Raw genomic sequence first — 20,811 nt, 5'->3', positions numbered from 1 at the left:
ATCATAAACTTGGGACAAAACTTTGAAATGTACACCTACAATCATTTCACTCTTGGTAATATATCTATCAATAATCCTTGATAATGACATAGATCTTCTATAATTTGGATGATGTGTGTTGTGTATATAAGGAAATAAAATAGATTTACATATTTTCTAATGATTTCTTGTATTACTATGCTGGATATGTTACAAATACAATAGTTCTAGAAGAATATGGGTTTACAAGAATGTGTATAGATGGAAAAGACAAGTCGTAAGTTATGTTTACAGTTTACTTGTCAACTCATTCAATAATAGATGTTTGGTTTTAGATTTAGACACTCTTGTCTGCAAAGTTCAAAGCTATGTGTCTATTACAGGAAATGCTGGGACGACTACACGCACTATCACTGTTTGTGTATGATGGACAGCAAATATTAATGCACAAACTTGTATTTTAAATATGTATATTTAGATAGCTAGGTGACATCAGATCAAACTAGTTCCATGATAAGACATACGTCAGAAGACTCCACTAAACAATAACAACCATAAGTCTCTAAACAAGCAGCTTCCACTAAACATATCAGTTACCTAAACCACAATAACCCATCTTATTTTTCCTGAATTAACATCATCTAACCATATTCTTATTCACGGATCAAACTGAAACACGAATAGTACCGACTTCTGCTTTATCAGTCTCTTCATTCTTTCAGTTCATTCACTACTCTCTGATCATCTTCGTTTTCTACCTTACCAGTCTCAGGCACGCTTCTATGACTCTCCTCAGACATATCCTCCTTATCAATCAATTTTGTGCCTGCAGGTATCTCTTTTGCTGATTCTCTCCCTTGAACCTCAGTATTGGATTCTTCATTTGGCTCTTTCACAGACTCTCGCTCTACTCCATCAGCTTTGGCAGCTGGCTCCTTTGCTACTTTATGTTCTTCTCCATCAGTTTCTGATTTTGCATTTGACTTGTTTGTAGTAGACTTTAACTCTTCTCCACCAGCTTTGGTTTCATCATTTGAATCGTCAGGTAGATCTTGGTGATCTCTCTTACATTCAGGCTCTGCATCTGATTCTTTCCCGAATTTCAGCCTGTCTTCACCCTTGGTTTCAGGTTCTTCCTTGTCATCGCAATCCTGTTCACTTCCCTGGTGCATAGATCGAGTCACCCTCTGCCTTTTCTCAGTCCTGCCCTTTGTTCTGTCAGTTTCAGCATTCGGCTCTTTTGAGGATTTTAGATTCTGCTCTTCTCTGCTTTTGCTTACGCCCTTCAGCTTACTTGAGTTTGTTACAGGGTCGTTCTTCTTTGAGAATCTATATCCATAAATATGAGAGATTTCATTCAAGGATCAAACCTTCTATACCAAAAACTAAAACTATTGTAAATATTCACACCTGACGTCTGAAGAACTGCTCAGTTCCACATTCTTAGACACATTTTTTCTCTTCACCGCTTTCTGCATCCGTATTCTGCCATATAAAAGCAAAACCTCAAGACTAAAGAGGTGCCAAGTTAAAAAATATAAATGATTCAGGCAGACCAAATATGTTTCTCACTTACATGTCAGATAAAAGAGTAGAATCAGGCAGATCAATCTCCTTTTCCTGCTTTAAGATTTTGGAAATAAATCAATACACACATCAGTTTGATTTTATTTTTTTTGTGAATGATAGAAAAAATGGTGAATGAATAAAGATGGGCACAATATAAACAAAAATCTCGCATCACTGGATGAAGAATTGTCCTTGATCATCTCCCAACGTTCTTTTTTAAGATCAAGGTTTTCAACATCCCCATCAGTATAAGATACCTGCAACGAGCAGCAGTAGGAAAATTCTAAATCAATCACTTATGCAACAAACTGAGAATTTCGAATTAGTAGTCAGCGAAGTTAACTCACTACATGCTTCTTCTGACGACTAGAATAAGACTTTATGACGCCTTCATAAAACCTGTGCAAATATCAATGGTAAGAGAATGCTCAATTCATCACACAGTATTCAAAACGGAAGTTGGCATGTTCCACAATACACTTACTTCTTGTCCAATGGCCACCAGACTTTCAGTCTCTTACCAACTAATTCCTCACCAAGCTCACCATTATGGGACTCCTGCAAATATGAATATAGCACATATGAAACACTCACACAAATCAAAGCTTCATACCGTAGACACAAAAGGCAATGATTCCACACCACTTCCTCTCCAGCTGTCCGTTTCCTCTTGTGATGGCTTTTGGCAGTTTGTTCAGACTCTTTCCTCGGAGGCGTTATTGCACGAGAACTCTTCTTCTACACAGTTTATTCAATTATAAGTTTACGGAAGAAGGAAGTTCTTGAGTTTATATTTTGACAAGAAAATTCATTTTCATCATATATGCTAGCTACCTTGTTCTTTGATGACTGGAGAATATGTGAATCCATGCTTGCACCTTTTGATTCTGAGTGGACTGGTTTTTTCCCACAGTCCCCTACCCTCTTAGATTCTGCAAGTGGCTTCTTTGCAGGCGTTGTCGCTAAACCATTCTGTGCTCTCTCATCTTTAGACTTTGCAAGTGGCTTCTTTGCAGATGCTTTTTCTGAACCATTCTGTGCTCTCTCCTTTTTACTTGACTTTGCAGCAGTCTTTATGCTATCTTCAGGCTTTTCAAGGTCAGATTCCATGAAACCTTCTTCTTCAGCATCATCTTTCTTCACAATCTGTTTCTTTGATACTAGTGCAGCTAAAGAACCTGCATCAAGATTTGTATCTTCGATCTTACTCCGACTCCGTTTACGTGACCCCTTCCTAGCCTTACTAGAGGCAACAGACTGATTCGTTTGACCAACTTCACTAGGCAAAGATGTTTTCTTGGCAGTCAGCTTTCCAAGTGACGAATCACCAACTTCTTTTTCCTGCACCTTCTTGCTTGAAGATGTCTTCATTGAACAGCCTTCTCCAGTATTCATTAGAGTGAGTTCCTGTCCTCTCCTCCTTATTGACCCTGATTCTGTCTCTACGTCTGTACTTTGAGACTGTACTTGTTTCAAATCGTTGCCATATCTTGCTTTGTCATCTCCATGGGCTCGAGTTCCACATCTTGCAATTCTCTTGGACATATTCCCTTTGTTAGAAAGCCTAAAATCCAGCTGTCCCTACATCAAAAGATTTTTGAAATATTGGTTAAGCAACAAACAATGTGAAAAGGGACTTAACACTTAAAATGACAAAGCCTACCAAATATGTATATTCAAGACTTAACCACAAAACCACTGTGTAAGCAATTAAACCAAGAGCTCAAGGCGTTAAGGATGAAACCTCAGCTTGTTTGGGCTTAACAACGATGTGTGCTTCAGCTTCGCCTTGGCATATTGCCAAAACTAATGGAGAATACATTTCCAAGCTAGTCCCTGTTGACTTCAAAGCTTCAATGATGCACGGTTGAAGCTTACAGGCGCAAGTAATTAGAACCTTCTCCGCAAGCCACGAAGCCACTGGTGAGAAGTCCTGCGCCATAGAGACAAGCAAAATCAGATCTCATGTCTATTGAAAAGCTTTGGAGAGTCGAGAAAAACTCACCCGGCTTTCTTTGTTGACAGCAGCCAAGAGGATCTCGAGCAAATCCATGGGTACTTCTTCACTTTCATGGATAACTGTCACCATTATCGCTTCCATTGAAAGAAGTACCGATTCAGGATGATTCGGTCTTTTAACAGATGCACAAAAGAATAGCCCATCAGCGTTGCACTTGCATAAAACATATAAGACTTAATGGATGAGCATTGTTACCTAATGGTTTTCAAGAACTGCCGAAACATCTTTAGAATAAGGTCATCACACTCCAAGTCCAACATCACCAATGATAATCTGACCCTAGAAACAGTATCAAGCACCCCAACGGCTTTCTTATAGCTACGACAGGAAGTATCAGCTAGTTTTCCAAAGGCTCTTACTGTCACCTTGAAGATCTCCTGTAAAGCCAGAGAAGCAAAACAAAATGCCATGTGAACAGAGTTACTGAAATTCAAAGGATCATAACTGTAACTGTAGATTAATGGTATAATCAACCTTCATTTGATCATCGTCATATGGGACCTCTGGGGCAGTTATCCTCATGATCTCGGTTAAGCAGGAGACAACGTAGACCCTAACATCAGAATCACGGTTTCTTAAGAGATGAGCAGATACCAAAGCCTTCATCAATGGTCTCAGTGCGTTTTGCACTGAAACAATAGGATCTTGCACTAGCTTGGAGAGCTGACCCTCGGCTTCCTGCACAGAGAAGCATCGAAATCAGATGGATTGAACATCATAAAAACGCATAGAAACACTAAAAGGTTTCACCTTTACTCTACAAAGGCATCTTCCATCAAACATTGAACACATTCATAGAGCAAAAAAGATCCCAACTTTTTATTCGGATCGGCAAGAAAAGAGAAACCCTTGTAATCTAATCCCAACCAGAACCCATTTGTAAGGAGAAAACGTTACAAAATCAGAGAATGATTCACACATTGAGAAGATGGAGAAGCGCTTTGGTAGATGATGGAGGCTTGAGGAGGTTTTTTCCAGCATTGAGGAGTGCTTCAGAGAGTTCAGTGTCTCCGACAAGAGGACCCATCTTTTCTTCTTCTGAAAACAACACCTAATGATTGATTCAAAACCCTACAAAACAGCTGTTCTTGCCGCCTCAAAATCCAAATTGGTCAGAGAGAGAGAGAAAAATGACAACTTTACCAGTCTGATGTGCCTTTTATAGTACGCTGTGTTGAACATGCAACAACTGTGATGTATAGAGGAGATAAATAAACTCTCATCAAGAGTTAAAAACAAACGTTTTAAGTCTATAATCAACTGTTAATTGATGCTAAGCTCGGACTCGTCACTTCCCGCCCTTTTTCCAAACTTTTCACTTTTAAGAAATTGAAAATTTGAATGTGTTTTTGTATTCGTCTAAAAAGGTGAAAACCATAGGGTAAGTAACAGATGAATACTATAGCTAACTTCACTCGAGATTAGCTGGAATAAACTGAAGGATGAGTTCAACAAAAGAAACCACAAAAGCTTTTAAGAAAAGAGTAGGGAAAGTTTCCAATTTCATTCTCTTATAACCTTCATTGAAGCTTGATTAAGATTAGCCTGTAAAATTTTCAACATTTATTTTATGCAAAAAATATACTAGTAGGCAAAGAAACTTCAATAAAATGGGACTTGTAAGAGTCGAGCTTACATAACAGCAAAACTTGATCATGTTCAAAACAAAGCGCGAGAGCTGTCTGCTAAAATATTATAACCAAAGATAAAACAGGCATTGAGAAACTCGAGATTTAAAATGCGCCTTAAACTTAGTTAGATTCAATGTGCTTCTTGACGATATTGAGGGCAGTTGTATCCTCACCGTAGTCCTGAAACAGCAAGCAAAAAAACACAAAGTAAACAACCAGATACAAGATAAAAAAAAAAGACGAAATTAATTATATGGATTAGAGACTAGTCACTATATAATCTCATTCACATGAATTGAGACAATACCTTGACTACAAGACATGAGCATCCAACAACCTTCCTGGCATTACCCTCAGAGTCAATCTTACAGAGCTGAAACATCATCAAATACTCAAATCAGAAATATAACTTTTAATCAGGTAAGTATATGGAGATTAAGGAAAGCATAAGGACTTACACCAGCCCATTCGCCGAGGGTCTTGGCACTTGGAACCGTAAGCAAGTTGATGTTGTGATCAGCGCAGAGAGCCTTAACAAGCTTCACGTAATCAGGCTGGTTGCAATCTTCAGCCAAGACACAGAGCTGAGCCACACGCTTCTCAATAAGCTTAGCGCTCTCATGGAGACCACGAACAACACCACCGTGAGCACGAGCTTTCCTAAGAGTCAACTCCAATGCGGTCAACAAGTCCATGTCCTCAGGGATGATGGCCGCTGGCTCAGCAACGGGAGGAACAACAACGGGAGCAGCCTCTTCACTGAATGAAAAGGATTCAGACAATCATTATCAGGATTCATATCACAACCTCAACCTATCTAGAATAAATCATCTCCATTGTAATCTAATCAAGTTCCAACTAGAGGTAAATTATCACAGACGGTTGGCTAGTTATCACTGATTCCGCAGGATGAGAAATGCAGCATAGCCACAACGCAAGAGAAGCTTACCCTGACATGGTGTCTCTTTTAAAATGACTTTAAAGACCGGAAAATAAACAGTAAGTCCTTGTTATCTGCCAAATTTAAACCAAAAGAAAACTCTCAGCTCAAACAAAATACTATGAATGAAACTATTAATACAGTAACAGCTGCCTAAGAAGAACATAGTTAGACTATCCAATACATGGACCAGATAGTAATCGTGAGGAATAGATCAGATCGTGCAGCGTTTGATGAACTGAAAAAATGAGACTAACCTCAAAAGACGAATACGGCTGCAGCAGAAAGGATTGAGAAAGAAAATCGTGAACTATTTATATGGAGCCTTTAAAGTTGTCTAAAACCCTAATGGATCCGTACGGACCCGGCCCATATATTTGGGCTTTTAGTGATCTAATAATGGGCTTCTTTTCGAAAAATGCAAAAGAAAGACCATATAAAACTGTTTTCTTCATTTTTTTTCAATTTGTATTATCAGCAAGGAGTATTAATTAACATTTTCCTAATCCATACAAAACACCACAATACATATCCAAGGAACGACCAGCGAAGCGCGTCTCCTTCATCCTCCTAAACACACGCGCCGTCAGCAAACTATCCGACCCCGCCTGGTGCGAGATCCCGACTCTCTCCACCTCGAGTCGCTCCGCCACCGAGCTCAGACCGCCGAAGAGATCGTAGCAGAAACCAATCATGTGTTTGATATCGAAAACCCTCGGGAAAAACATCTTCACCAGATACAAAAACTCCAATTGCTTCTCCGGCAGATTCCTCCCGGTGAGGAGCCTCAGCAAGTACCCGAAGTCGTACCCGCAGTGGAACGTCACCCACTGTATCTCCTCGTTGAGCACCACTCCAGATCCCATGAGAAGATCCGCGAACCGTTTGGACTCGATGCCGACTCTGCTGTTTCTATCGAAGTCGATCCCCGAGCGGCGGAGAAGCTCGATGGAGTCAGGGGCGTACATGTCGGTCCTGAGGTTGAATTCTCTGAAGTTGAATTGCCAGACGCATTGCCTCTTGTTGGTTCCGAAGGTTGGGAGGTTTCCTTGGTCGTCGGATAAGGTGAGGCCGAGCTGGATCATGTTGAGCATGTTGACGTTCGTCTTTAACGACTCGTAGCAGGTGGAGTCGTCGCGCCTTGGGTTGGTGTCCGTGGTTACTTTCTTGCACACGGTTCCGGGGAACTCTGTGTCCATGGCCACGTAAGGGAAATAGTTAATGGCTTGCGAGATCAGAGACATCTCGTGGTGGAGATTCTCGTTCCAGACGTTGCGGATTTCGATTTCGATCGCGTCGTCTTGTTTTGTAACCATTGTCATCTCGATTGAAAAAACTAGAACGGATCTTAGAGGAAGATCCGATCTGGTTTGATCAGTATCTGCGATCATCAAAATTCAAACGCTTGAGAACAATCAATCACCTAAAAGATGGCGATATCTTGCGTAAAGATTCAACGAAATAAAAATGAGAACAAGGGAATCAATAGATGGAATGATGGATGATGTGATATCGAAACGCGGAGGCGGGGAATCGAACCTGGATTCAAAGGAAGAAGGTAAATAGATTAGATCTTCTTCTTTTTTCTGGAGAAGGCGGCGAATCTCCAGGTTAGGGTTATAGAAGATGTGGTGGTTTATGGAAGAAGCGGGAAATTGGGAGAAGAAGGAAGAGGGTGTTAAATATAAATTGAATTTTCTCCAGTCTTTGGCAAAATAATAATAAATCGATTTTACCTTTTCAGGCTTTTATTTTTGTTGACTCTTCGCCACTAATTTTTTCTTTGTTTTCAACACCAAATTAAATCCTAATTTGATCTTAGCATTTATTAGTTATTAGGGCTCTCATTTCTTTACCAAGAAGAAACCTACAAAAAAAAACTATAGACCAATATAATTTAAAGCCTCCCTAACCCCACAAAACTTGTTTATTCTAGCATAAACAATAATCAAACTTTCTCATTTTAATTACTGTTATAAAATTATGTATCCAACATAACCAAATTATGTTTCTTTTTAATTAATATTATATAATGTGGGGAGGCTTAAATGAAGAACTTGAGACAGAGCATAAAACAGAACATTAATGTGAAAAACAAACTAGCTTATTTGGCTGTTCGAAATCTTTCAAAGAAAAATATTCAAAGATACAAGTCTTGGGGATACCGAGAGTAAATAAGTAACTCCTTTATTTTACATCACTTCAATCTCAGTTATTTAATAGACATAAAGCTTAACCATTACTTCTACTTCCTCCATCATCCTGCAACCAAAGTAGAAAAGACCATTGGATTCTCCAGACCAAATCAGAATTAAAGTTCTTCAACTAATGAGAGACCATGTCCCTGCTGTCATTTGTAACAAGAATTTGTACTCTAAAGAAGGTTCTCATTTCTCAGGTTATGGAGTGTATAGCAAATTTAAACCAACATATAAGCTCTATAAAGAGAGACCTGTGTCAACTGAGGAGGATAAAGCATACCTTCAGGTTCTTTTGCGTTTCACAGTTTTGATGTCGTTTGAAATGAAATTAATCACTTCCTTCAATGTTGCTTTCCTTCCTACTTTGAAGTTCCAAAGTTCTGAGGTGGTGTATCGACCACTTGCATTGTACTCGTTCATCTCCTCGAGAGCTGTTTTAACAGCGTTATGCACCTCTTCTCCCCACTCTCCTTTAAGCTTCTTAAGCTGCTCATCGTCTTCGTCCACCACTTCCTGTTAACCATTAACCATCTAACACCATTACTGCTGACTCACAAAACAGTTATACCAAAATATAGATTAAAACTATCAACATTCCCAGAATCACTGGTTTCTCCAACATATTTAACTCAAAAAGTGGGAGAAGACAGTGGGAAAGAGAACGTGCCTTTGCTTTGTCCCCGGTTCCTTCACGTCTGAACGGTTGCCATGACGAATCCTTGAGGTTCTCTTGCCATGTAGAGCAAAGGGTGGCAGCTTCAACCGTAGCTTCATCTTCCGAAAATCTCTTCTTGCAAACATTCAGGAACGGCTTCTCATCAAGTTCTCCCATCCTCTTGACCCCGATATCAGTTTCGGCACCCAACAATCCTGTCAAACCCTGAAAAGAAAGAGCTTTCAGACCTTAAACAACATAGGCAGCAATCACAGATAGGTCCAACTTTTGTGTGTTAGTACCGCAATTAGTTTTTTCCGTGCTGCTTGTATCTCATCATTGCTTTGACGTTCTTTTGTCATCAGTGCTGAGTTCATCTGCTCTAGCCCTTCTAACTCAGACTTCTTATCCTCCAGCTCATCATTCATCTCCTTCATTTTCTGCTTGACCGCCTCGTCATCATCATCCCCCAAATGCTTCATCACTTGTAATTTTCCTTTCAGCTCTTGAATCTCCATTTCCAGTGTCTGTTTGGTGTCTAGCTGCGTCTCAAGCTGAAGGATCTTGCTCAAAGCCTCTTCTTTTTGCCTCTGCAGTTTATCAAGGAGAGAATTTCAAACTCAAGACATAAATGAGGGAAAGCTTTTTTATACAGTCTGAGTTGTGTACGACAAAATATACCTTATGCTCTTCTACAAGTCTCAAAACGCTCTCGTCAGCCTTTTTCTGCTCATGGGAGGCTAACTGGAGGGAAATGTTCATAGCATCATTCTGACAAACCAAGAAAATACAAAATGATTATTAGTACCTACGAAAACATAAATTTATACAAAATGATGCACAGACTGATTGCTTCTTATGTATGATACTGAATACAAGGACGGATACTACCTTTTTCTTCTCTTCATCAAGCTTTTGTCTCTCCAGTTCAGTTAGTGCTTCCTTTTTGTCCAACGCCTTGGACCACTCCGAAAGTTTCTGCATCTTCTTCTCAAGTTCATTGCTTAGCCTCTCCTTATCGTTAAGGATCTTCTGGATGCTGAGAATCGACATCTGCTGCATCTTCTTCGTTTCTGAGGAGATAAAATAAAAAACATTAGTCAGATACCTTTAAAGACGATAAGTGAATCATTAGCTTTTCAGTAACAAACCATTAGCATAAGCCTCGTGCAAGGTTTTCTTCTCGTCAAGGACCCTCTTCAGTGACATCGCCGTCTTGTTGTAACTGTACTGAACCTTGTTCAGATCTTCATTCGTCATAGCAATGATATCCGAAAGCTGTTCAAGAACGCTGTTCCTATCCTGCGCCTTTTCTTGAGAAATATCCGAAACCGTTCTCAGTTTCCCCTCCTTGGAGAGGTACTCACCAATCGGCCCTTCGGAGTGATAGTCCTCTGCACGTGCACACCAACCATAGGCTTTGGACACTGAACCACCTCCTCTCTTCTCCACCCACTCCTTTTTGCTGCAACCTATACTCTCAAACTCCTTCTCAAGCTCCGTCGCGCTCGCAAACCCGCTCCAGTCGCTGTTGAACTTAGCAACCACCCCAACAATCAAACCCTGCTCGACCCAAAAGGCGTGCACCTCAACAGGCTTGAACCTAGAAAGCTCCTTCAACCAACAAGCCGAATCAAGAAGAGCCTCCTTGTCATCAGTCTCTTTCAAAGGGCTAACGATAATCCCCATCCACGGCCAGACGTAAACCTCACCCGGTTTGGCTTCTGACTCGTTCAACTGAGGAGGAACAGGAGGAGGGCGTGGAAGCGGCTCAGCATCACAAGCGAGCTCGTTCTGTAAGTACCTTGCCAAGGCGAGATGGTTAGCCTTCTGTTTAGCGCTTCTGCTGGCGGATCCTTTGGAGACTCCGGAGGCATGCGCCATGAGCTCCTTGTATTTGTAGTCTTGCTTTTTCTTGTTTGAGCAAAAGGGGCATCTCAGCGTCCCGTTCACCTTAACCTTGTACTTCCCGTTCTGGAGGAGCAGGTAAGGCGTTTCGGAGTAGTCATCGATCTCTGACTCGCTGATCTCGGACTCTTCATCAGATGAAACACCCATCTTTACCTGGAACGTACCATTGCAAAAGATTGGAACTTTACAAAAGAAAATCTCCATCCATTCACCAAAACTAAGGTTAAGAAAAACTCTACGAGAAATCGAATAAACTTTTGAGATAAAAATGCATGTTTAGAAAAAGTTTGATGATCCCTGATACAGCTTATACAAGATGTGTTACGAGATCTACTCGTGCATGATAAGGAAGCGAAAGAAAAGTCCAAAATATTCTACAGACGATGTGAGGTACAGCGTTAAAAGGTTTTCACGAGATGCCCTGAAGAAACAACACCATAGAAAGATACATTGGGAGAGCATGGAAGAAGCGTGGAGCTTACTTGAGTCGGCGATGAAGCGAGGAGGAGAGAAGAGAGGAGTCCGACGAGAGATTTATGAGCAAATGAGCCAATAGGAAAAAGTTAGGGATCAGCTCAACAGTAAAGTAAAGCAGGGTAGCGACTAGGGATAAAAGAAAAAAATAAAACCAGAAAACATAATAATAAATGTCAAGAGTGGGATTTGAACCCACGCCCTTTCGGACCAGTACCTGAAACTCGGCCATCTTGACTAACGTTTGACTATTTTCCATATCGAACCGGTTATTGAAATTGATGGTTACAACAGAACCGATAATAGTTTGAGCAGTTGTGTGCTTGTCGATAATCTCGATTCTCGAGGATGAACAAATCGAGATGGTGGTGACACTTTAATCTTGAATTCAGTGAAAGTAAACATCGTTTTCTCAACTGTAAACTCAAAAATTCAAATCTCATTTAATAATCTTTATTAATACAGTACATTCAAAGGGGCAGGATGGGTCGGGTTTGACCCGGATCCGGACGTGATCTTCGAGATTTCCAAATGAAGAGAAGCAGAGCCGCGATAACAACTCCAACGGCGTCCGCGACGGCGTCTCTAGCGGAGGCACCTGCGGAAGGGAAGAAGCCGAACTGATCGGCGGCTTCTTTAGCCGCACCGGCGGCGAGTGAGAACGCAGATCCGATCCAGATGGAGTGACGTCGCAGGAAGGAGTAGCGGGAGAGAGACGCGAGAGTTGAGAAGAGGAGAGAGATGGTGAAGCAGAATATTACATGGTAGAACTTGTCTGGAGCAAGCCACGGGTCTTCTCCACCGTCGTTAAATAGTGTCGTCTCCATCTCTTGCCTCTAACAAATGAGAGAGAGAGAGAGAGAGAGAGAGAGAGAGAGAGAGAGAGAGAGAGAGAGAGAGAGAGAGAGAGAGAGAGAGATGATAACGTAACCTTGAGCCCTACTTGAGATTAACAATAAGATCAATACACTAACAGTAGATAAATACATCGAGCTAAGAAGTCACAAATACTTAAGCTTGAAGGTGAAAGGCTGTGTCCACTTTCTAAACACTTTCCACTCTCTCCACATGTCTGAAAGACTCGGTGTTAGCTTCGGGCAGCTTTGGACAGCCTTGGGAGTAAAACTGTCTCAGGTTTGGAACATCCAGAGCACTCCAGCAGATTGACTTCAGTTCATCCAAATCACTTGCTCTAAGTAGTTCAAGCTTCTCGAAAGGAACCACCACAATATCTGTATGCGCATTGATTATACTCATTCCCTTCTCTCTATTTAGTATCTCTTCTATACTTGATGGACCTGACACAGATAAAACCTTGAGACTTTGAGCAAACATTACCCATGTGACCATGTCAAATCCTTTGGACCTTCTAAACGGGCTACATGTACAGCCGAAAGCTGCTTGAAGCCTGGAGAATTTGGACACTGAAGACTCCCATTGCTTTCACAATCTATCTTTATCTCAGAGATTTTGGAGTTCCATATTGTAAACCGTTCAAGACGTCCCAGAGCTATAGTGTTTAATACCACAACTGGTGCTGACATATTGCTGAGACATAAGCTTCTAATACTTCTTGCCAGCCTGTCCGCTTCTTGTATGCTTCTCAGAATCATGACATCTTCCACCGTTGCTGTTAAAATACTCAAGTGCTCCAAGATTTGTATCTCTTTCATTAATATGTCATCAACGCAAACTCTGGAGCAAAATAGTTTCAACACTTGAAGATTTGGAACACTTGTTGCTATCCCGGAAACACTCTCAAGTTCACGAGTGAACTCCAGGTTCAACTCGACTAGTCGCCTTAGCTTCTTCAAACCATCTGGTAACGATTTGAGTCATGTGTATGATAAGTTTAGATATTGCAAGGAACCTAAGTTGGAAATCTCTTCTGGTAATCCAGAAAGACTGAAGTTCCTCGAAAGATCTAAGATCACAAGTGCAGGCATAAACCGAAAGAATTCACCTGAAATCTCCACCAACTTATTATTCTGGAGTAACAAGGTTGAGAGCTTGGGGCACTTGGCACAGCAAGATATCTCTGTAATCTGGTTGCTCATTAAAGACATCTTTCTCACAAGCTCCCACTTGATGTCTTTTGGTATATGGCGTAAATGCGCACCAGGTCTAGCACAAAAAGTTTCTTTAGACTTAGATGCTATCCACAGAGCCATCTCGCGTATCACATCATGCATTTTCACAGTCAATGTGAGGACACCATGCATCAGTAGATGGGAATGAACTAATGAACCGATTATATCATAACCTTGATTCTTAGCTCCATCTTCGTTGATGTTTTCATCAAGAAACCCTTCGTGAATCCAGTAACCTATCAACTTCTCCTTCCCTATTTCATAATCTTCCGGGAACAAAGAACAATATAGGAAGCACATTTTGACTTTTTCATCCTTTAAACTATCATAACTGAACTTCAAAATAGCAAGAATCTTTTCTTCCATCCCTGGAAACTCGTGGCTAGAAGAGCTAAGAACGTTGATAGCATGATGCCATTCTTGTACAGTCTCTTTACATGCCATGGCTTTGCCAATGACACATAGTGCAAGTGGCAAGCCACAACATTTCTCAGCAATTTTTCTTGCGAGTGGAAGAACATCGTGATGGCTCTTTATGGGATTGTCTCCACCTTTCTGTTGAAACAGCTCCCATGCTTCATTCTTTGACAAACAAACAACTTCCATCATATCATCAACCTCCATGTCTTTGCAAACTTCCTTTGAACGGGTGGTGAAAACTAACTTGGATCCGTTTTCTCCGGTTGGTGGTGGAACTCCCACCTTGTTCAAATCTATCTCACTCCATAAATCATCCAACAGCAGAACAAACTTCTTTCGGTTTAGGATATTCTTGATGCGAGAGGCTCTCTCATTCTCAGTTTCTTGTTTCCATTCCTTGTCAAGGCACAACCTTCTCAAGATCTGCTCCTGAACACCCTCGTTTTGCAAATCTTTAGAAACCACAACCCACATCACAACATCGAATCCATTAACCACTTGAAAGAATCTGTTGTTGATACAAGCCAAGAGTGTAGTTTTGCCCACTCCCCCCATACCGTAAAGACCCAAAGTTCTTTTGTCATCTTTCATGAGTCTGTCCCATGCCTTATCCACCATTGAGTCCAAACCAACTGTGGTTTGGATATGCTTCTTCTCCACCTTCGGTACAGGAACTTTTTCTGCCACCACTTCAAAAACTCCTTTAGCTAGAAGACCTTCAACTTCTTTTAACATGTTCAAAACTTTTTTACCGTAGTTGCAGCTTGTTATGCACTTCTTAGAACAATATCCAAGCAGACACAATCTTTTAGCTTCGGGGTTGACTTTGCCTCAAGCAGATCGTTGACTTGGGATCCAACACATTGTACCCTTGAAAACCATCCTTGAACTTGAGAAAGCCGTTGCAGACCTTTATCTTCTTCTATGACGACTCTTCTTCGAAGATCATCTCGTCTCTCTTCAAGTTCTTGCATAGCTTTCTCCAGAGCCTTGAGGTTTGCTTCCATTGTGTGAATGTAGTTTCCATCACCGAATAAGCAGCCACAAGTGTGATTCAACGTTTGATCACACGATATGTCTAGCGATACACAGTTTCCCATCTTTCTCAAAGAGAGAGAGAGAAAAAAAGAAGAACACAAGCGTATAGTAATGGTACAGCACTTTAGTACTCTACACCAATAATGGAGAAACTGTTGAAGAGGTCTCATATCCACTAAAAGTGATATGGAACAACAAATATGAAAACCAGCGCAGCTTCACTGTCCACATACTGAACCGGTTAAAATCAAATTGAGCAAAATGAACCGAAAACATACTGAAACAAATTGAACTCGTCGATTAAACCGGAAAAAGGGTAAATCGAGCTTTCCAGTAAAAGTTAGTTTTGTTTTACGGTTCAGAGTTAACGGTGAAAAAAAACGTAGAAGTGAAAGACCAAGAGATTCCATGTGAGGACGGACGGGTCCACACAAAACCAATCCGTAACACTCAAGTGAAGCAAAGCGTAAAAGAAACAGAGCGAGGTCGAAGAAGTGAAGCAAGGCGTAGTGAAAACAGAAAATAATGTCTTTATGGGGCCTAGTATATGGGCTTAAAATCATCCTGGACCAAGCCGACCATATTTTATTATTGAACGTTGTCGTTTCCCTTAGAAGTTTTATGCAAATCACGTGTCAATGGTAAGTTTGACTAGCACGTGTGAGTGCGTATAACCTTAGGGTGGGGTGAGAAACACTGGATCATAGCGCTCATAATCATCGTCATTCTCGAATTAATTAGTTGATTAAGGAACCAATTTGCCACTGAAGGGGCACGCAGAAACACTATCTGCGTCTCCGAACCCAACTCTCTTCTTCTTATTCTCTCGATCTGATCCGTTTCTACTTCTCTCGATATCGAACCAATTGGAAGGTTTAATCACGAGGAAGCTTCTTGGGGAAAGTTTAGCATCTGATTAGTATCGGGATCTCTTGCCGCAAAATAGACGATCTACTTTCAAAAAGGAGAGATTTTGATTTTGACTGATTCAATTGGATTCCATGGACGTTCCTAGCTCTTGGGATGCTTTACGCAAACAGGTAACTGGAATTGGGGTTTGATTCGAAGCTTGAAATTCGAATTGGGTTTTCTGTGAGCTGATTCGTTGGTGATTTCTTGTTGGCTCAATTCTCAAAGATTATCGGATATATAAATGTAATGTTGAGTAGATGCAATTGCCTTTTGGTACTTAAAATGAAGATGCTTTGTTGTTGTTGTCTGCGTTTTGGATTTTTGGCAGGCTAGAAAGATTGAAGCTCAGCTTGACGAGCAGATGCATTCTTATCGCAGACTTGTTTCCACTAATAAGGCTTTAACCAAGTCAGATGGTGCAGAGAGTGATCTTGAAGCTGGGATTGATTTACTGCTTAGGCAACTGCAACAAGTTAATGCGCAGATGCAAGCTTGGGTTTCTTCTGGTGGTTCAGAAATGGTCTCTCATACTTTAACTCGACATCAGGAGATCCTTCAAGATCTCACACAGGTATTATCACATTTTCTCACTCACACCATTTCACAAATATCTGATTTATTTTATTTTTTTTTGGATTAGTTTATGACATCCTATGTTGTAATTACTAATTAATCAGTCTTTGTTCCTGTGTGTGAATGACTACTTAATTCAAAATTTGCAGGAGTTTTATCGACACCGGTCAAGTCTTAAAGCAAAACAAGAGCATGCTTCACTTCTTGAGGACTTTAGGGAATTTGATCGGACTAGATTAGACTTAGAAGAAGGGGGTGGCTCTACAGAACAAGCCCTGCTCAAAGAACATGTGGGAATCAACCGCAATACCGCGCAGGTAAATAAAATCCTATGCCACTGTTTGACTCTACAGCTGTATCACACCCCATTTCTTATGTGACCTCACTATTATATAAACGGTGCAGATGGATGGTGTCATTTCACAAGCTCAGGCAACGCTGGGTACACTCGTGTTTCAGCGTTCAACTTTTGGAGGCATCAACTCTAAGCTTAGCAATGTCACCAGCCGTCTACCCACGGTACAAAGAGCTTTCCTTTCTCTTATTTTGCAAACTTCCTTTGCTCTTTACTTTCTTTTTGGTTGGATATGCCTCTTTATACCTCATCTCTGCAATACTACGGTTAAATCCACTGCAGGTGAACACTATTCTATCAGCGATAAAGAGGAAAAAGTCGATGGATACAATCATTCTTTCACTCGTTGCGGCTGTATGCACTTTTCTCATACTCATCTACTGGCTAACCAAGTAGAAATTACCATTTCCTTGGATTCATCTCCCTGCAGGGCCACGTCTGGTTTCTCCCCATTATGTTGATTTGTTATGTGATCATCAGTGTTCTAGTAAAGAATCTAAAGATCAAAACTACAAATATTTTGTGCAAGTGTACAGCGAACTTCAATCCCTACTTTCCAGTTTAGCTTATTCAACCCTCTGTTTCTCTCATCTTATACTGGTTTTTAGCTCTTTAGCATGTTTCCACATGAAGGATAATACGAGTATTTGAAAATAAATCTGAATTTAATACTGAAAATTATAAATAATTAAGTACGTATCAAACATTCATCTGATGCTTGAGAATGTTGTGTGTAGAAGAAAATTTATTTTTGCTCAACATAAGATTTAACAGTCTCCATCCATCTAATATACTCTGCTTTATCTTTGTTCTTCATGTACTGATGCAAGAACACAGCAAGATCATCACTTATACCTCTTTCCTCCAAAAATTGATAAACCGAGTCTTGAAGTTCATCTTCCATTTCACTGTACATTTAATTAAAAGGTAAAGTTTTAGTTTAATCAGAAACAGATGAAAGCAAACTTTATATATAAAAAGAAGAAGATGAGATCAGTGTACTCGAATTCTGGTCCAACATAGGCATTAGGTGAGTTCTTGCTGCTTTTACGAACAAAGAACTTGGAGATCTGTATAGTATCAGGCCAAGCAGAACACATGATCTCTAAGGTCTGACCGTCCTTAGAAATGTTGACAACGAAGGTAATGTGAAGCTGAACATCTTCAGGGTCACCGCTTGTAGATTTTGATGATGGAACTGATCCATCAAACATGGTAGCTTCGATCTTAATATCTTCCTTGTCCCCATATTTTCTTCTCAAGCTAACCCACTGCTCTCCTGGCCGCTCGTCCACCGTGAATGGACCAAACCTGTCCTCAGGCTGCAAATACGTATGCAAAAAAAAAAAGTAGACAAGATCATTCAGACAGAGACAGGAACCAGTTTCATAAAGTTCCAACCTTTCCTATAACAAACATCATAGGTGAACTCGAGGACAGTTGCAAGAATACCTTAAGAGGAGGAGAGTGATCGAGTTCGGACTGAATCTCCGAACGAATTAATCGGAGAATGTTACCCTCGAACGCCGACTTCCTCATTTCCGACACGTAACTCCCCGAGCTTAGAAACTTGGGAACAATTAAGAAACTAGAGTTTTGAGTTGGCTGAAGACATATCCTAGGGTGTCGGCAGGAAAACGAAGGTGATAAGTTAGCAGATAGCACTGTTCTTCTCAGACATCTGACGAGGCGAGACATTGACAGAGATGGAAGAAGAAGACAGTACAGAAGCAAAGATCCAGTCTTCTCCTAGGGTTTAAGAGAACATCTTCTTCGCTGTGTTTATTTCTTAATATTGGTCTAATCTAATCTAATCTACACCGTCCGTTTTAAAACGAATCTAATGGTTATAAAATGGTCTGAGAGTGTAGCAGCAGAGACATGTCTGGTCTGCTTCATTATGCCCCGATTTAACATTGGTTTACTAATAAAACTGGATATAGAGTATAGTATTTCAAACATAGTGTGTTCCCCTCTATTGAAGTTAATCACATGTAACAAAAATCATATAATGTGTTTTTTTTTAAAAACAATATGAAGAAAACTGAAATAAAAATCTGCTTGAATCTGTTTGTTGTGAGACAAACGATCCTGCAAACACCAAACGGATACACAGGTAAAAGCGCTTTTCAGGCTTGTTTTTCACGAATCCACTCAACAAAATTGTCGAGAACCAATGGCCATGCAAGCTCTGGATTGTATTCCGTCATCTCCGGGAAACTTATCTATAAATTTCTTTAGTTAGTTGATGACACTGCCAACCAAAGCCAGTAACTAAAAAAAAAAGAATTAGGAAGCATACATACCTCATTACAGAACCTGTAAAAGCCCATCCATTGATCCATGTTTATGACTTTGTAGTCGTTTTGGATCTGTTGTCAACACACACACAACCTCAGTCATGGGGTTACAAGATAGCGAGTAAAGTAAAAAAAGAAGAAGAAGAGATTATTGAGTGAAGCAAACCTTTAAATACTCGACAAAGTAGTCAACTTGGGGTCGGAATGTAGATCCCATGACAATCTCCAGGAGTTGACATATAGTCTCAATGTCTATGCTCTTCTGCTTTTCCTCTGGCATTTTAACAATAAACAAAGATCATATAAAAAACATGTGGAAAACAAAAAAAATTCTCATGCAAGAACCTTACCTGTTAAGCAATAGCGGAAGGCATAAGCATAGAAATCTGCAAAATTTGATTGCCTCCTAACCTTAAACAGATTAAAAAAGGAAGACAAAACTTAGCATGATTAAGTGCTCGCTCAGAAAGATGTCGATCAAATCATAAAACTTGGAACCTCTTTCTCAAGCTCGGGAAGGGCTTTCTTCAGTTTATTGAGTGTATCAGCTCTTAAAGCCTTAAGGCCTCTTCTCCACTCCTCCTACACATGTACACAGTTAGCTACCAAACCTGATTCGTGTTTATCAAATCTATAGCTAGCTCTTACCTGTGTAAAGTAGCCTTGTTTCTCAGATTTCATTTTCCTACAATGTGAGAGTTTTTTTAAAATTCTGCTATTATAATACATATAAACTTTGATGGATGGATGATAATAAAGTAGTAGTAGTGAAGTACCAAGCAAGCATCAAGATTCTGATATCAGTATGAGGCACTTCCAAATTGGAACAGAGCTCCTCTATTCCTTCAGGACTGGTTCAGAGGTATATAAATAATAATAATAATAATAATAATAATAATAATAATAATAACCAAAAACATATATTATTATTATTAAGAGAAAAGCTGAAAGAAAGAAGAGAGGAGAGTTACTCAATGAGATTGGAAGAAGTGTTGGCGTACTGATTAAACAAATGGTCTATTCGATCCATCTCTTTAGTCGTCGCCTTACTCGAAGCTGAACCCATTTTTTTTTAATCAATAAGTCATCTTAACAAATCACAAACCTAATTGCAGAAGAAGATGGTTGATTCGATTTCAATTGTCAAGTAGAAAGATTCTAAATCCAATTTTCACATAAACCCTAGGACGATGTGTTTGGTTCAATGATCGGGGGAAAGAGAAGAGGAGGAGGAACCTGAGCGAAAGAGATCCGTGGTGGAAGATGTGATTGAATCCGATTTCTTCTTCGATGATGCAGCAGCAGAACGACGCATCTGTGGAAGAGAGAACGAACCAAGTATTAATAAATACGCAAACGAATAAGGAAGAAAATAATAATTAATTAAATTAAAATCAACAAAAAGAGAAACCCAGAAGAGGAAAGAAAGAGTAGAGAGAAGAAGAAGATGCACCACGAACGCTAAAGCTGAGATGAGACCAAGGAAGGCACCTGATTGGATGATGAGAATTGTGAAGAGACGATTGATTTCCTCTTATTATTATTATATAGATAGATGGTACAACATTTTTATTATGTATCTGTATTTTATAACAACATATACGCAATCATAAAGTATTCTCTCATACGTACATTATTTTTTCTTTTTTTCTTTTTTTTTTAGTTTCCCACTTGGTTCGAGATACTAATTCAATTTTTATCTCTATTGTATATGAATTTATTATATCCCTCAAGGTTTTGTTG

The 20,811-nt window shown here is 40.0% G+C and overlaps 8 protein-coding genes and 1 pseudogene across 17 annotated transcripts; 1 reads left to right on the top strand and 8 right to left on the bottom strand.

The window, feature by feature from the left end:
- Positions 1 to 417: 417 nt before the first annotated feature.
- LOC106346800 (sister chromatid cohesion protein PDS5 homolog E-like) lies at positions 418 to 4,962 on the bottom strand. 4 transcript variants are annotated; one of them, XM_048782369.1, is made up of 13 exons: positions 4,319 to 4,962; positions 4,043 to 4,246; positions 3,764 to 3,945; positions 3,554 to 3,680; positions 3,293 to 3,481; positions 2,383 to 3,129; positions 2,191 to 2,286; positions 2,033 to 2,106; positions 1,896 to 1,947; positions 1,719 to 1,805; positions 1,556 to 1,599; positions 1,390 to 1,464; positions 418 to 1,308 (listed from the first exon to the last, which is right to left on the bottom strand). In XM_048782369.1, the coding sequence occupies exons 1-13, from the start codon at positions 4,358 to 4,360 to the stop codon at positions 690 to 692; spliced, it is 2,538 nt and encodes an 845-aa protein (XP_048638326.1). In that variant the 5' UTR covers positions 4,361 to 4,962; the 3' UTR covers positions 418 to 689. The 4 variants fall into 4 exon arrangements, with proteins under 4 accessions (XP_048638326.1, XP_048638323.1, XP_048638324.1 ...); XM_048782366.1 differs by having other exon boundaries at positions 4,488 to 4,962; XM_048782367.1 differs by having other exon boundaries at positions 2,191 to 2,283; positions 4,488 to 4,962.
- Positions 4,963 to 5,153: 191 nt separating this feature from the next.
- Positions 5,154 to 6,451, bottom strand: LOC106346799 (40S ribosomal protein S12-1). 2 transcript variants are annotated; one of them, XM_013786233.2, is made up of 5 exons: positions 6,397 to 6,451; positions 6,149 to 6,213; positions 5,658 to 5,958; positions 5,507 to 5,572; positions 5,154 to 5,379 (listed from the first exon to the last, which is right to left on the bottom strand). In XM_013786233.2, the coding sequence occupies exons 2-5, from the start codon at positions 6,154 to 6,156 to the stop codon at positions 5,320 to 5,322; spliced, it is 435 nt and encodes a 144-aa protein (XP_013641687.1). In that variant the 5' UTR covers positions 6,157 to 6,213; positions 6,397 to 6,451; the 3' UTR covers positions 5,154 to 5,319. The 2 variants fall into 2 exon arrangements, with proteins under 2 accessions (XP_013641687.1, XP_013641688.1); XM_013786234.3 differs by lacking the exon at positions 6,397 to 6,451 and adding an exon at positions 6,324 to 6,395.
- A 138-nt stretch (positions 6,452 to 6,589) lies between these two features.
- LOC106351368 (probable CCR4-associated factor 1 homolog 7) lies at positions 6,590 to 8,013 on the bottom strand. The gene is made up of 2 exons (XM_013791176.3): positions 7,679 to 8,013; positions 6,590 to 7,520 (listed from the first exon to the last, which is right to left on the bottom strand). Exon 2 carries the CDS (start codon positions 7,459 to 7,461, stop codon positions 6,631 to 6,633), a length of 831 nt encoding a protein of 276 aa, XP_013646630.1. The 5' UTR covers positions 7,462 to 7,520; positions 7,679 to 8,013; the 3' UTR covers positions 6,590 to 6,630.
- A 208-nt stretch (positions 8,014 to 8,221) lies between these two features.
- On the bottom strand, positions 8,222 to 11,604 carry LOC106346801 (factor of DNA methylation 1-like). The gene is made up of 8 exons (XM_013786236.3): positions 11,389 to 11,604; positions 10,147 to 11,059; positions 9,887 to 10,068; positions 9,677 to 9,766; positions 9,298 to 9,585; positions 9,008 to 9,220; positions 8,621 to 8,853; positions 8,222 to 8,401 (listed from the first exon to the last, which is right to left on the bottom strand). Exons 2-7 carry the CDS (start codon positions 11,051 to 11,053, stop codon positions 8,623 to 8,625), a joined length of 1,911 nt encoding a protein of 636 aa, XP_013641690.2. The 5' UTR covers positions 11,054 to 11,059; positions 11,389 to 11,604; the 3' UTR covers positions 8,222 to 8,401; positions 8,621 to 8,622.
- Positions 11,605 to 11,743: 139 nt separating this feature from the next.
- Positions 11,744 to 12,253, bottom strand: BNAA06G10570D. Its single transcript, XM_048782365.1, has one exon. The coding sequence runs from the start codon at positions 12,205 to 12,207 to the stop codon at positions 11,851 to 11,853; it is 357 nt and encodes a 118-aa protein (XP_048638322.1). The 5' UTR covers positions 12,208 to 12,253; the 3' UTR covers positions 11,744 to 11,850.
- Positions 12,254 to 12,269: 16 nt separating this feature from the next.
- LOC106396136 lies at positions 12,270 to 15,024 on the bottom strand (annotated as a pseudogene).
- A 615-nt stretch (positions 15,025 to 15,639) lies between these two features.
- Positions 15,640 to 17,358, top strand: LOC106346805 (Golgi SNAP receptor complex member 1-1). The gene is made up of 5 exons (XM_048782363.1): positions 15,640 to 15,968; positions 16,169 to 16,411; positions 16,563 to 16,730; positions 16,819 to 16,932; positions 17,051 to 17,358. Exons 1-5 carry the CDS (start codon positions 15,930 to 15,932, stop codon positions 17,162 to 17,164), a joined length of 678 nt encoding a protein of 225 aa, XP_048638320.1. The 5' UTR covers positions 15,640 to 15,929; the 3' UTR covers positions 17,165 to 17,358.
- A 54-nt stretch (positions 17,359 to 17,412) lies between these two features.
- On the bottom strand, positions 17,413 to 18,559 carry BNAA06G10550D (uncharacterized protein At2g39795, mitochondrial). Its single transcript, XM_013786239.3, has 3 exons — positions 18,221 to 18,559; positions 17,771 to 18,090; positions 17,413 to 17,676 (listed from the first exon to the last, which is right to left on the bottom strand). Exons 1-3 carry the CDS (start codon positions 18,464 to 18,466, stop codon positions 17,514 to 17,516), a joined length of 729 nt encoding a protein of 242 aa, XP_013641693.2. The 5' UTR covers positions 18,467 to 18,559; the 3' UTR covers positions 17,413 to 17,513.
- A 156-nt stretch (positions 18,560 to 18,715) lies between these two features.
- Positions 18,716 to 20,642, bottom strand: LOC106346804 (DCN1-like protein 4). Of its 6 annotated transcripts, none has more exons than XM_013786243.3 (10): positions 20,560 to 20,642; positions 20,305 to 20,383; positions 20,040 to 20,124; positions 19,845 to 19,919; positions 19,717 to 19,753; positions 19,567 to 19,650; positions 19,419 to 19,479; positions 19,235 to 19,341; positions 19,075 to 19,140; positions 18,716 to 18,993 (listed from the first exon to the last, which is right to left on the bottom strand). In XM_013786243.3, the coding sequence occupies exons 2-10, from the start codon at positions 20,381 to 20,383 to the stop codon at positions 18,898 to 18,900; spliced, it is 690 nt and encodes a 229-aa protein (XP_013641697.1). In that variant the 5' UTR covers positions 20,560 to 20,642; the 3' UTR covers positions 18,716 to 18,897. The 6 variants fall into 6 exon arrangements, with proteins under 6 accessions (XP_013641697.1, XP_013641694.1, XP_048638318.1 ...); XM_013786240.3 differs by having other exon boundaries at positions 20,522 to 20,638; XM_048782361.1 differs by having other exon boundaries at positions 20,525 to 20,608.
- Positions 20,643 to 20,811: the final 169 nt, after the last annotated feature.

Source organism: Brassica napus, chromosome A6, assembly GCF_020379485.1.
Source record: "Brassica napus cultivar Da-Ae chromosome A6, Da-Ae, whole genome shotgun sequence".
Lineage (NCBI taxonomy): Eukaryota > Viridiplantae > Streptophyta > Magnoliopsida > Brassicales > Brassicaceae > Brassica > Brassica napus.
The sequence above is the reverse complement of the archived record's forward strand: the minus strand, read 5'-3'. Positions and strand labels throughout refer to the sequence as shown.